Source organism: Magallana gigas, chromosome 2, assembly GCF_963853765.1.
Source record: "Magallana gigas chromosome 2, xbMagGiga1.1, whole genome shotgun sequence".
NCBI classification, from domain to species: Eukaryota; Metazoa; Mollusca; class Bivalvia; order Ostreida; family Ostreidae; genus Magallana; species Magallana gigas.
In genome coordinates, this window is record NC_088854.1 from 29,626,375 (window position 1) to 29,640,406 (window position 14,032).

The 14,032-nt window shown below is 32.1% G+C and overlaps 3 protein-coding genes across 5 annotated transcripts in view; 1 reads left to right on the top strand and 2 right to left on the bottom strand.

Annotated features, from left to right (window-relative positions):
- LOC105340156 (protein Aster-B) overlaps nucleotides 1–3,251 on the top strand; it is a 28,197-nt gene extending 24,946 nt beyond the window's left edge. For all 3 annotated transcript variants that reach the window (XM_034447898.2, XM_066076041.1, XM_066076042.1), the window contains one exon: nucleotides 140–3,251. In XM_034447898.2, the coding sequence (XP_034303789.2) occupies nucleotides 140–223 (84 nt within the window). In that variant the 3' untranslated portion in view covers nucleotides 224–3,251. The remainder of the gene's footprint in view (nucleotides 1–139) is intronic.
- Nucleotides 3,252–4,372: 1,121 nt separating this feature from the next.
- LOC105340169 (anaphase-promoting complex subunit 15) lies at nucleotides 4,373–5,177 on the bottom strand. Its single transcript, XM_011446090.4, has 3 exons — nucleotides 5,010–5,177; nucleotides 4,800–4,859; nucleotides 4,373–4,687 (listed from the first exon to the last, which is right to left on the bottom strand). Exons 1-3 carry the CDS (start codon nucleotides 5,127–5,129, stop codon nucleotides 4,559–4,561), a joined length of 309 nt encoding a protein of 102 aa, XP_011444392.1. The 5' UTR covers nucleotides 5,130–5,177; the 3' UTR covers nucleotides 4,373–4,558.
- Nucleotides 5,178–7,509: 2,332 nt separating this feature from the next.
- LOC105340176 (integrator complex subunit 10) lies at nucleotides 7,510–14,007 on the bottom strand. The gene is made up of 15 exons (XM_011446104.4): nucleotides 13,823–14,007; nucleotides 13,634–13,701; nucleotides 12,532–12,638; nucleotides 12,255–12,394; nucleotides 11,914–11,995; nucleotides 11,614–11,766; nucleotides 11,016–11,178; nucleotides 10,396–10,623; nucleotides 10,087–10,232; nucleotides 9,741–9,823; nucleotides 9,520–9,639; nucleotides 9,233–9,409; nucleotides 8,783–8,945; nucleotides 8,310–8,406; nucleotides 7,510–7,673 (listed from the first exon to the last, which is right to left on the bottom strand). Exons 1-15 carry the CDS (start codon nucleotides 13,976–13,978, stop codon nucleotides 7,517–7,519), a joined length of 2,040 nt encoding a protein of 679 aa, XP_011444406.3. The 5' UTR covers nucleotides 13,979–14,007; the 3' UTR covers nucleotides 7,510–7,516.
- Between the last annotated feature and the right edge of the window lie 25 nt (nucleotides 14,008–14,032).

Genomic DNA, 14,032 nt, shown 5'->3' on the forward strand with positions numbered 1-14,032 from the left:
AATCACAGTTTCTGCCTAATAATTTTCAGCAAAATACATGTATATAAATTTGCTGTATGCAGTTCAGTATTAGGTGTTAGGCAGCTATCATGAAAGGGTTTAGCAAGACTAAATTCAATTTCAATTTTTTATTTTTTAGGTAAAGAATACTATGGTAAATGTGAAAACTAGTTTGGAAGGGAGACTCAAGAGTTCAGACATTGTTACTGACAAAACATCATAACGAAGGTTTAGAACCAGTTGTGGACTGGTGGCTTCCCAGAATGCCAAGCAATGTGACACAAAAGCAAGTAGCTGGCCTCTTGCGACAGGGCAGTGTGAAAGTTGTATTTTATTTATTTTTTATCTGTTTCAACATTTTATCAAAGAATTTATCAATTTTGACAATTGATTCAACACATTTCTCCCCCCCCCCCCAAAAAAAAAACTTGAATGTATTTCTTTCATTCATATGACAGTTGAAAGCAAACTTCTTTTTTTTCCTTTTATTGGGCATTTTAAAAATTAACCCTATTTATCGTTGTTGACATGATATTTGTTCGTTTGGAATTCAAAAAATCAATTTGAAAACCCATGATGACAAATCATTGTTTTTTAAAGATTTGTTGGGGACATCGTTTTTATTAAATAATCATATATCAACAAGTTAAATGGTGTAGACACTCATTTTCTGTATATCAAGATATGATACTGCATTCAAAGTGACCTCAAGAACATACATATTTATGATAATATTTGGTACATGTACATGCATGTAGGGCTATCAAAGGGCTAATGATCATTCATTTTTTTTAATTTAAAGACAAAAATCCTTTGCCATTATTTTTTTATTAAAAATGCATTGTCTTTGGAGTTTGATCTTTTTCATGTTTCCTTTTTTCTGCATTTGTTAACTAAGCCTAACCTATTTTCAAATTGAATTTTGTGTGAATCTGGTCGAGAGATGGTGAATGCATTCATTTTTAAAAAAGAAGGAAACATCTGATTGAAACTGTTTAAAGCAATATTTGAAAACACAATGAAATTAATGTGAATCCAGGTGATAACTGTATCATTAAATAGATTATACTTATAGTATTGTTACATAAAACTACAGGTACATGTTCAACATGTAAATCAATAAAAATACTGTAAACGTATTCATATTTGGCTGGTACGATATTTGATAGAAAATAATTTTTGAACAAGTTGGCAAGGATTTGAATTAATGAATTCCTGAATGTGACTATTCTTATACGCATGTATGCATGGCATTTAGCGATGTACTCGATTTAGCAGAAGCCGCATTTCGCCAAAAACGCTAAATAGAGACTAGAGTACCCAGCCAAATGTAATATGTTTACAGTATACCGGGTACTTTATTGTTCATAATAATACTCCTGATATGTGATACAGATATATTGTGCAATAATGATACATCATAATATTTTCATGGTGCAGGCGTTGTGTATATTTTAGTGGGAAATCTGGTGAAAAATTTTATCTTCGATGTTGTGATTCTGTGTTGATAATAATGATTAAGCTTGTAATGTAAAACCTATATTGCATGCTTCATAATCATGTGTGTAAGTTAATTTAATGTATGCGAGCTTCTGCAAGTGAAATTATCATTGTTTTTGCTATTATGTTCATGATCTCAACATTCCTTTTCATAAATTACACTAATATTTAGTCACCCTTCCACCTTCCAATTATTATTATACATTATGTACATTATCTAAGGTACAGCAACTCTGCCATCAACAATTACATGTATCTAAGTTTCAAGAATTATAGATTTAATGTCATTTATTTGATGGTAATTCCATGATACTTTGAAAAAGGTATTGATGAACTAAAATACATGTACATTTTAAAATTTTAATTTGGCATAAGTGAGGTATTGAATTTCATACTGTTAAAGTTTTGATATGACATAAAGGTTTACACCAGGACTTACATTTTCTACATTTATAGCTGTACAGTGGGATGTTGTGCCTTAAATGCAAGATTTCTATGTGTTAACCATACAATGGATAAATATTGTTTCTAGTTTTGAGAGGGTGTGATAGTTATGAATTGGTACGAAGTATTGTGTACAATGTGAGTAAAGTGTGTGACTGTACAGGTTCAGGTAGGCATGGGGCTAAGGTGTATGTATTCATTATATATGACTGAATAAAGCTCATTTTATTGGTGTTTACGATACAAATTCCTAATTGTCAAAAGTATTTTTTGTCATCTACAGTCATGTTACTCAAAATGATTTACAGTTTGTCTCGATAGAATGTACAATGTATTTCAAATTGAGTACTGTATTTGTTATATATTGTTTTGACATGTCTGAAAGATGTGTGTAAAATTATGAATTTTTTTTTTCACGAAAATTTTTCTTTTAAAAGCCATTTATCCCTTTTCTGCTGAGAGTTGTTAATATATAGTACATTGTATTACAAAGTTTTTGTTAAAATTACAGACATTTATACATGTATATGCCATGCTTACTCTTGCCTATTGGGGGAAGAGTTGCTCACTTCTTGTCCAGAGCAGTCTAAGCATTTAAATTCTGTAAAGATGATATCTTAATGCTTTAGTCATTAAAGAGGCATTGCAATGTAATTTTAATCAAAGTGTCAATAGCGTTCAAACTCATACTTTTGAAAAAGCTAGTCAAACTTGGCTTCAGTAATTATATCTTACTGCAAAAGAAGTTTTAGGCACCCAACCAAATCAAATTCAAAGTCACAACTGTTTACCTTTATTATATGCACCAAAAATGTTTCAAAACTAAATATTTTTGTGGTAGCATCATATACCACATGGTTTTTGGCTTTAACAAAGATTTATGTAGATATACATTTATTTTAAATAACTTTCTCTAGAATTGCATGTATTAGACCAAATACTCAAGTCCATCAGGTTCTTTGATAGAGCTCATTTTTTTCCTATTAAGAATAAATGTATATGTATTGTGATCTTTATCTTTTCTGTAGCAAAGAATACACAGTATTTCAAATGCACTTTCACTGTATTGTCTCAGAGGTGGTTTATCTACCGATATATGGAGTGTTCTGTGTAGCTGCACTTTGGTAGCTCTTACTATTTTTCATCATCCTTGCCTCCACAGAATGATTGAAGCACAGTGTTAATAATTTAGGAGATAAATGTATTTACAATCTTTAAAGAGCAGTTTTGTTGATAATAAAATACATCTGTTTAGAATTATGTTGTTTTATGAAATAGATCCTTTAATAAAGTTTTCATAAGATCTTTTTCTTGTTTAGGTGTTATTATTACATGGTGTTATTAAAAGCTAGACAAAACAATGTACCGTACTAGCTTGTATGATAACTGATGCCTGTTATAGTTGTTTGATTTTCCCAATGAACTATTAAGGTACCTCACTACACCTTGAAATAGTTTCTCAAATCAGCAGAAATTTACTTGATTATGATAGAAAGAATGATGGATAAGAATTATATATATCAAAGAGGCGAAAAAATGTACAATTTTTGATAAAAAAAGATATTTTCAAAAATGTCATTCAGTAAACATGAACAAAAGCCCCAGGTGGATTCGAACTCATTACCTGCGGTTCACAAGCCTGATACTTTAACCACTGAGCTATGATGATATACATCTGAATCGATTGATACAAACAGATTAACAAAACATTTAAATCGCCATCTTGTGACGTAGTGTCTTAAAAAGTATAAGTCTCGGTGTAGTGAAGTACCTTAAACAAAATGAAGAAATTTTGCAGCAAAACGATGAGCTTAACCAAAAAAGTCAAAATGGAGCCAATTATGGTTACAATGCAATTTAAAAAAAAAACAAATCAGAAATTATTCACTGACCATTGCCTTCCTATTTTATAAAATGATTATCTGTACCACAAAGAAAAAATATTAAAACTTGTTTAAACTTTAAAATACCATCAAATACAAAAGAATTGACATTTCATTTGAGAGCAATGTCAGCATGGTCAAGGCCTACTCATTTTCTGTATGCCAGAAATGTCCATACATGTATAAACTTTTCTGTGCATGTACATTTACCGATACTTAAAATTTAATGTCACGTTTCTGAAAACTTGCCGTTGAAATTTCATTAAAACCTGTTATAATTTATATGAACTACAATGCCTGACATCTTCTGGTAATTAAAATCGAATTAAAAATAAAATTAAATCTACTCAGATGCTGCATAAAGCAAGAGCAAATTTTTTTTTTAGATCTATGCAAAAATGCAAATACAGGCAGGCTTGAAAGTTTTAAATAACATGCATAAACTTTGCAGTAATAAAATGTATACTATTCACTTTTAAAATAACACTACATGCAATTTTTTATGTAAACAAACTTGTGAAAGAAAAGCAGTTACTCGAATAGTGTAACATAGTTAACAAATTTATTCAACATTATAAAATGAACAGATGTTGTAGCTTACAGGCATTAGACCAACAATTTCTGACGCTCAACAACACAAGGTATTGACAGATGTGATTTCGTACAGTATATCAAACCAAACTTTCTATCCATGTCTTTCACAAATACAATAAATCAATATAACTGATTTATCAACCAGCATCATCTCCAGAATCGCGTTCATCTAACATGTCTGTATCTAATTCATCATCATTAGTGTCACTTTCATCATCATCATCACCCTCTTCATCATCCTCGTCTTCTTCATCATCTTCTAAATGCTGAAAAAAATCATATAAATTATAATGGATGTAAAGCCAATCGGCGTGATAATGGTAAATTTGATGAGAAATCGGTATTAGGGAAATACTGCAAGACGTTGCCATAATTTACCTCAGAAGCTGTTTTCCCAACCGGCACTATATTGTTGTCCTTTTTGGCTATGCTTTCGAGCTGAAAAAAAAACATAAATCAAATCATCATAGATAGAGATACCGACTGGATAAGTTAAGTGTGTTGAAACTATTTTTATAAAATGCAAAATCGAAATGCGATCGATCAGAAACTTGCTATATTTTTAATTTTACATAAAATGTTGCGTACCCAAAGATCGTGCTCCTTCTCCAGCTGTTCTAGCTCGTTTTCGTCATCACATGGACGATCTACTGTAAACCAAAGAGGATCTATTGCACCGGGAACAAGACTGGGAAAGCGAAATGTCATTTTGAATTTTTCATCACATTACAACTGGAAATATATTGTGCAAACTAAAAGTTAATTTCGCAACAACAACCTTCACAGATCCGGAAAGTCGACGACCAAACAATAAAGAAACATTTTCTCTCCAGTTTTTAATTTGTTTTTTTATGTATTTTTTTAACATTTTCAAAAAATTCTTCCAAAACACACAACAGAAAAATATAGTGATAGTTTCGCTTGCGTTAAATTTGGAAGGGGGGGGGGGGGGGTCGGGGCCGGAAAAAAATGGAATTAATGTCTTTTATTCCAAAAGAAATAGATGCGCATATTTATTCGGACAAAATAGATAAATGTTTTTGTTCTTACGAAATAGATAATTGTTGGGAAGAATTTACAGTTTGTACGGGCGATTATTTGTTCGGTTGAATTATGTATATACGAGTCAGTTGAGTATATCATGTATATCATGTGTGTATATCAGTTCAGACGAATTAGTTGTTTGTTCGGACTAACTCTTAGACGCCAAAAGTTTGTTTTCACTATATTATAAAATGAAAACCATCATTTTTGCAAAGAATTGCTAAAAAGGTCACCCCTTCACCGATATAAATTTAGAATTTCTTCTGCTTTTTTTGGCATAATTTTAAACATCTAGCTCCGCAAGCCAACTTGTGGAGGAGCAGAGTGGATTGTAAATGAATTTTATAATATTTTCCTGATTTAAATTTGTTCCCGAGATTTGATGTTACCAACCCAAACTACCGTTAAGATTTTTAACTTGCACATTGCAAAAGTGAAAGATTTATAAAAGAACTGTTCTGTTTAATATCAAATTTTACAAATGATTTAACTGTCATAAAAATAATTCAATGTAATATTTTTAAAAAAGTGCAAAATGAATCTGTATAAATCAATATGTTTCCTCAAATTCTGATGAAACACCTTTGAAAAATTAATCTTGCTTTCAATGAAATGTATATGGGTGGAAGTAATTAGCATGCGAGTGTTTTTGGAAAAATAAGTTATTTGTTCGGATGATTTAGGTATAGTTGTGCGGACGTTCATGTACTGTAAGAAGTACTGAAGGGTACATTTTTACTCACGTCATGCCATAACTAACTTCCATCCTTTAACGTTTACCGACATCTCGGCAAACTGTGACGTATTTTAAAGTGTAAACCTTAAAATATGAAAGCAGTTCAGACAACCAAAAATCGAACAACAGTCCACCAATCTGCTTGGGGATCGCTACTTCATGGAGCCCAACTCTCTGCCGACTGTAATTTACAGAATGTACCGACGATCCCCCGTTTAGGGCTCAGCAACTGCTCAAGAAACAGTCGTTTCCGACACCATCAGAAAATAGCATTTTGTAAAATATATTAAAATAAAAAAAAAGAAAATGCACAAATCCCAAGTCTCTTTGTCACAAGCGCTTTCTGAATATTCACATGAATACGGATGATTTAAAGGTATGCAATGTATAATGAATGGATATGGATCAATTTTGAATCATTTTAAACTAGTTAAATATGTATTGCTAGATAACAATGAAAGTGAAATGAACCAAATTCACATGACTGACAACATATAAAAAGCCGGTCATTTTGCACCTTAAATTTTTTTTAAAGAGTTATCTCCCCTTGGTGAAAAAAAAAGAAAAAGAAAATTTTAATTTCGTCAAAATATCTGCGGTAAATGATTCATTTTATTTCATATTTTAATAAAGAGAAAGTTTATGCATGTATTAACCAAGAGTTCCACTAATTTTAAGTTACTTTTTACAATATCTTAATAAAACATACATTGCCCATAGACTTCAATGCAAAATTCAAGGTGTAATGTTGAAAATTCCTTTGGTGGAGTATTTTTATTTGATAACACCTTCAAAATGATATCATGATTAAGAATATCGGACCATTCATTTATAAGGTACAAAATGTGGTTGTTATACATCGAATACCTTAATCCAGAAAGTGCAGCATTTGATAAAGCTTGTGATAAAGAAACTTTAGAACTATGCATTTTCTGTTTTATTTTTACTGTGTGACACCATTTTTGAATACTGGTAAATTATATATGCTCCTGCTACTTTTATCATTGGGTTTTCTCCCGGGGGGGGGGGGGTGTTATATTGTGAAGTTTGTAAAAAATGACGTATTGATTATGCTGGGAATCAATTGCAAGCCTTGTTTACATAACAAAGAATTGCCAGCTCTGTATCTTGCTCATTACTCTACTACTGACACTCGGATTATAGTTGATCATTAGGAATGCATTACTAAAGTATTACAAACAATAAAAAATAAAAAAAAAATTGACCAAAATCGTGACCATGTGCCTCAAACAAACATGCTTTTCACTGCTTTGTACTTTTTTTTTAATGATAAACAAAACAAAAATAGTGTCTCTCATGCTAAAGCTTTTAATATGCTGATTCTTTCGTTTGTCAGAAATGTCCTGATTAACTTCTCCACTGGTTCTTCACTACGCCCCATTTGTTTCACCATTGTCAGCTTGAAGTCCTCCTTCACCACTTTGTTCACACCTCTTGTCACCGTTCGTTGTCTGGAAAAGTAAAAGGCCGAAAAATAGATCAAACCTTAGTGGTATTGCTTAAATCAATTTTCTTTTTTGGCCAAAACAGTTAAAAAATTGAATAAGTATGACAGGTAATTTTGTTTACATTCTTTTTATTTTATTTTATTCTATTATTTTTTTTTTAAACAAACGTCTTCTTTCTCTTTCTTATTAACAAATGACAATACATGCTGCAACCATTTATAAGCCCATGAGTTTATTATCTGATACAAAGTTTCAATGTAATTTTACATGCATTATTTTTTTAAAAAGAGTTTATGAATAAAACAATGTACATGTATTTAATAAATATGATATTGTGTATCTAAAGATTTTTAGGTGTGACAAGGGGAATAACTCAATTTTACTTGTGTGAATGTGACAGGTTGTTAGTACCTTGTGCAAGGGTGCATAAAAACTAAATATGAATATTGTTTTGCTTAAAAAAAACATCAAGAGGCATCATATGCTGGCTGCTTAGACACATTTTTATAACCCCAACCATACCTTCCAGTACAAACTAATGTATACGAGGAGGGGAATGTATTTATCAAATAAACCTAAATATTTCATAAATAAGAATGTCCAACAGTTACACACAGAATTAGTATACAAGTATCTTACTGGGCTATGACTTTAGTGCTGGTTGGCAGGATGTCCAGATTTACTTTTCCTCCTTCAAGTGTTTTCAAAAATGCTATTTCCTCTAAAATGTCAACATCTGTGGTTCTTGTTAAGATACATATACAATGTACATTAGAACAGAATGCATATACACAAGTACACATTATCCCAAGCTTCTAAAAATCATTTGGTTAATGAACATTTATTTCTGTGCAAGAGGTATATGTGAAGTATTTAAATTCTATCATATAATTCATATCCATTTTAAAAAAAAAAAGTATTATTTCAAGTTCATGCATTTACATGTAAATGTAGTTGCCGGGTGTCTTCAGTTGCCATCATCGTAAAAATTAAATGTCAAACACCAATTTCGTTACAAATAATGGTAACCGGTAATTCAAAACACACTGTTATAGTCTTAAAATAATTTTTAAATGTGATTTTATTAATTTCTTCTTACTGAAAAAGGATACTTATGACATAGTTGAAGAACATGTTATATACAAGGCTGTTCTGCTGTTTGATTTTCTTCAATACTTCGAAGAAAAGTGCCTCCGACTTTGGCCAGTCGTACTGTAGTAATACAATCATGTGACCCAATGAAGTGTCATCCCCTTTTGCTGAGAATGCTTTAGACTACAAAAATCATGTATATTAAGTAAATTATAGACAAAAATTCACTTTAATATGATGTAAAATACTGGTACTAATGATTATTTATCTGTATTTTAAATCATTTGATGTGCAAATTTTCAATATATTTCAGTACATGTAATAATAAATGAATTTTTTAATGACATCAACAAAATAAAAGGAGCCTCTTTATTATCAACCTTATACATTCTATTTATGATCCACCAATGACAACAAAATACGAAACTTAATGAAAGTGCTTGACAGATAAATATAAATCATATTCAAACCTTAAGAGCAGCCAGAAGTAACTGAATACAGTAGGGAAGAATCTCTGATTCTGTGCACTTGGTAAGCCAGAGTTGTCTCCCCTTAGCTCCGGATGTCTCCGCAAGATTTGAGGCTGGTGGTCTATCATGCGTGTATGGCAGGTCTTTGATGACATTCAAAACCAGCTCACAGGCTTTCTGGCGACAAAAGAAGAAATCATTGATAAAATCCTCAAGGGATATGTCCTTTAATTGTTTTGTAGCAACTAAATCTTGACTTGTTAGTAATGTATTTGAGAAGACCTTACTGAATACTTCTGCAGACAGTAAAAACAGCACGCCATTTGTAGGTTACTTCTAAGCTGCATATTTTCTTTTATTGTTGATGAAAAATTCTGTAGATGTGCAATGGCATCTGCAAAGGCACCCTGGAAAAAATGATGCATAATTATGAAATAGTTAATGACGTTCAACAGTCAAACCAGTCTAACAAATGATTGTGAAATATTAAATGTGTCGTCATTCCTGCCTGATATATGAGCATGTCTGTCTGGAAATGTCCCATCCATGTCCAGGTCTCCATGTGCCAAATCTCACACAGCTTCATAAACTCTAGGGCAATAATAGATCAAAATACATGTAGTATCTGATAACAAATGCAGTAAATTCAAACAATTTTTAAGTACATGTACCAGTAAATCATTTGTACAAGTTCTCTTTACCGGTAATTCATATACATGTATCTAACTTCATAGTATAAGACGTGTATAATGTGGGCATTAGATGTCACAAAATCCGTGTATAAACAATTCTGTACATGTATATAGATGATATAATATGAAGCATCATAATGTTAATTAAGCCACACCCCCTACCTGTCTGAAGGTCTGCTGTTGAGTGCATCAGCTCGTAACATTTAAATGCTGTGGTGAAGCTGTTGATGATTCGGCTGGCATTACTGATACTCTCTGCTCCTTCTATTGTGGGGCTGCTCTCCGTTTGTACTTTGGCTTTTTTTGCTCTAAACATTTCAATTTTTTTTTATATCTCTACAATTCCTAATCTACTGGATGAAAAATTCTTTTGCATGAGTTTAAACTTACATGTAATACTGATTTGAAATTTCTCAATCAAATAAAGAAAGTGGCATGATAAATTTAAAATTCACTTTATATAAGACTCACTGAGGCTCTTCATCTGCACTTTCATTTTCAAATTTTTCCATGAGGACCAGTGGGGTGTGGCTGGCACTGGGGCCCAGGAAGGACTGTGGGTCTACACTGCTTACGTAGGTGTACAGACACTCCAGAAACAAAACCACCGTGGTGTACAACACCTGGCGAGTCTGCTCAGGTGAGCGGGACTGGCGAGCTCTGTTATACATACTGTAGATGTTCTTGTACTGGATTTCCCTTTTTAAATAAATACAAAGATTGTAGTGAACAAACATGTGTACATATTTATAACAAATAATCAAAGTCACCTAAAAGATTATTCTTAAAAAAAATAATGCTTCATTTTTTAAAAATAACCCCTTTCCCCTTTATCAAAGTCATTTTAAAATAACTCTTATCTCTCTTTATCTAAAAAATTTCAAATCTTTTTATAAAATGGTTCACAGTGATAAATTTTCACAATATAAAGTCTTTTTTAAAAGTATTTTTAAAAAACAAAGTAAGACATTATTATACAGCAAAAATATTTGTAATTTAGAGTTTCTCTTACATCTCCTAAAATTTTCTCGCATGAGAATAAAATGTTGGTCAACAAAATAATTTTGAGCTATGTAGACTTGATAGGTTACCTTGGTTCACTGAACAGATCTGGGGGTACATCCCAGTCCATCAGCTGGCCCAGTAAGATGATGAGCTTCAGGAGGCTGCCCCAGGGGTCACTCACCTGACACTCCTTGTCAAACAGACCGGGGATGCTCACTCTGTTACTTAACTTTGTGGGCGACAGCAACTCTATAAAAAGAAACACACAATTCCCCAATTTCTCTCTATTACATTTTGTGTACATGACTTCATCATCACATATAATTTTTTAAAAAAAGTATTACCAATAAAAATTTTAGCAATATAAAAGTTTCCACTGAAATATTTTCTTTTTATTAAATTGCCAAATTTAATAAATCATCATTATATGGCAATCTTTAAATAATTGTTTGTCCTTTCTTGACATGGTGTTTAATCTTTGGACCAGTAGGTAAAAAAATAACTGTTTTACTGTCACTTAAAAAATTGAATTGAAAATAGGTTTGAATAAACTGGATTTTAAAAAAATAATAATATGCTCAGATAATTTTTAACATATCTTGAGTTGTGTACCTCTTTGTCAGTTCATCAGGAAAACTCAAACTAATTTTTAAAGTTGGCCACATGCATTAAGCATGATATTACCTGGAGAATTGCTGGAACTTGTATTAAAACTGGGTGACTGAGTGACAAACATGATATAAAACTCAACAGACATCTGAAGCCATCTGTAGATCTGGGCTGCTGGTAGCTCAGGCTTTTTCACTTTCTGTAGCACCAGGGGGAGGACATCACATACTGAAAAGAAAAGTAAAGTACTGGTATTTTGTATTGGATAATTTACTTTGATTGCTGTTAATGCATTTTAATAAAAGGCTAAAGAACAAATTACAAAAAATAAGAGTTTGGAAATGCCAAAGGCAGATTGCCTGGTAATGCACTTACCAAATAGCTTTCTGTAACAGTTGACAGGGTACTTCATTTTTGCTTCTAATTCTGCTTGTTGTAGGGTATCTAACAGCTTAAGCTTTAAAAAATAATTCACTTTATTTGTAAAAAATTCAAACAAGCAATGATATAGAAAATACAATTAAATTCCTTTAAGATTACATATGCATGAATATTATGGACAAGAAAAACCAAAGTAAAAGTAACTAACTCTGTGCTCAAAAACCAGATTTGAAACTTATGAATACTCTATTGCATGAGCTTGTATGTATAAATGTATGTGCATTCACATCTCTGACTACCGTACATTTGTGTATCAGAAAATCAGTGTTACTTACTCCATGCTCAAAGACAAGATTTGGAAACTTTCTCATGGCCAAGAGTAGAAGTCTACACTGCTCTAGGGTATTGCTGATTTTCTGGGCAACACTTAGTAACATCTGACATTGTGTTGGTGTGGAGACTGCAGCAAATATCTCTATAAGCAAAACAAGAGTGAGGAAATCAATAAAAAAAATCATTGTAGTTGTCAACACTCTGTTGATAACTATACTATGACTACAGCCTGACAACTGGCTTGGTACACCTCTTTATAAAAAGCTAGTTGTTACAAACCTGTTAAAAAGTTTTTGTGGCTATTAGCAGACATTTCTGTCTGAAGAATTTCCAAAATTTCTTGTATTTCCTCCCATAGTTGAGGCTCATTTGGAAACAATACAAACCTTAATTCAAAGAAATAGGGCACATGTTAAAAAAAAATTGCATATTAATTTAAAACAAAATACGAAAAATACATCAAATCATAAACAATAACGAAAAATCCTCAAATAACATGAATAAATAAGCATAATATGTCATGTATGTATTTCTTACTTGCTCTGGAAGTTATTGTTAACATATTGTATGTGCATTTATAAAAATGAAGGGTTTATACCGAGCGCAGCGAGAGGCGGGCAAAGCCCGCCTCGCGAAACGAGGATTAATGGTAACATGTATATATAAGAAAATCAGTGAAAAATGAGAGTTGAATCAGGGGTACTAAGGGCTAAAAAAATTTCTTCCAGCCATGGGCGCCGCCATATTGGCCGCCATTTTGTTTTTAAAAGGTTAGTTCGATCATTGATTGACTGGCACTTATCGATGTTGATTGCTCCTTAACTCGATTAAAAACTTTCCAATGTTTCAATTGAAGATAATTTAAATTTTAAAAAATTAAAGTAAAAAACAGATACGTTTAAATAGTGCTTCAACCAAGAAATACGACTAGTTCTACGTATATCTTATCAAATTATCAGATGGAAAATAAAAACATTAACATTAAGGAACTGATCTTTCATACAGATACTGAATAAAGTATTCAATTTTTATTACCGGTAGTCGTGATATGAATTAAAGGAAAGAAGAAATAAAATTTTGTCAGAATCACGTAACTCTCTTCGGCTGTTTCCGAAAACAAAACTTGTACGTTTTACGTACGAGACATGACGTCATAATATAGACTGAGCACGCGACGTTTAGTTTAACTTTGACTAATGATTTTAAAAGTCGGCGGATCCTACTGTGTGCATTTCAAATAAATTGTTGTACACATATATCAAACTATACTGTGTTAAATCTGCGCTCGGTCCAACGGTCACACCGTTTACATATTAGTGTAAATATATTGCAAGTGCATGTATTTACAATAACCTCCAGTGCCCCCGTCTTGTGGACTTACATTTCCTCTAACAACTTTGCTGCCTCCTTGACATTCTTCCCAGCTTTTTCTAAAGAGTATGCTTCAAACTACAACATATTCAACACGTTAAGAAAAATGCATATGATTAAGATCATCATTAAGAAAGTACATATATCACTGTATATCTGACAAGTTTATGCACTACAGTGCTGTAAGAGTTATATGCACCTGTATTGAAAAGTTATTCGGAAATAAAGATCTGGCTGTTATCATCCATGCTTTTGCTGCATATGGGTCACTTTTAGTAGGTTTCATGCAAGCTCTAGCACGAGATATGAGCCAAACTTCGTCGCTCATTGCCTTCTCATTCATGGTTGCAGCCATGTTGTTTTCCCAATGGGATGTCGAACCCCACTTTTATTAAATACAAAAATTAAT

Coding starts and splice junctions, on each gene's coding strand:
- LOC105340176 (XM_011446104.4), bottom strand. CDS start 13,978: ATGGCTGCAACCATGAATGAGAAGGCAATGAGCGACGAAGTTTGGCTC. Junction 13,702..13,822: donor CGAATAACTTTTCAATACAG/GTGCATATAACT, acceptor AATATGTTGTAG/TTTGAAGCATACTCTTTAGA. Junction 8,946..9,232: donor TACTTCTGGCTGCTCTTAAG/GTTTGAATATGA, acceptor TGATTTTTGTAG/TCTAAAGCATTCTCAGCAAA.
- LOC105340169 (XM_011446090.4), bottom strand. CDS start 5,129: ATGACATTTCGCTTTCCCAGTCTTGTTCCCGGTGCAATAGATCCTCTT. Junction 4,860..5,009: donor AGAAGGAGCACGATCTTTGG/GTACGCAACATT, acceptor TTTTTTTTTCAG/CTCGAAAGCATAGCCAAAAA. Junction 4,688..4,799: donor TTGGGAAAACAGCTTCTGAG/GTAAATTATGGC, acceptor GATTTTTTTCAG/CATTTAGAAGATGATGAAGA.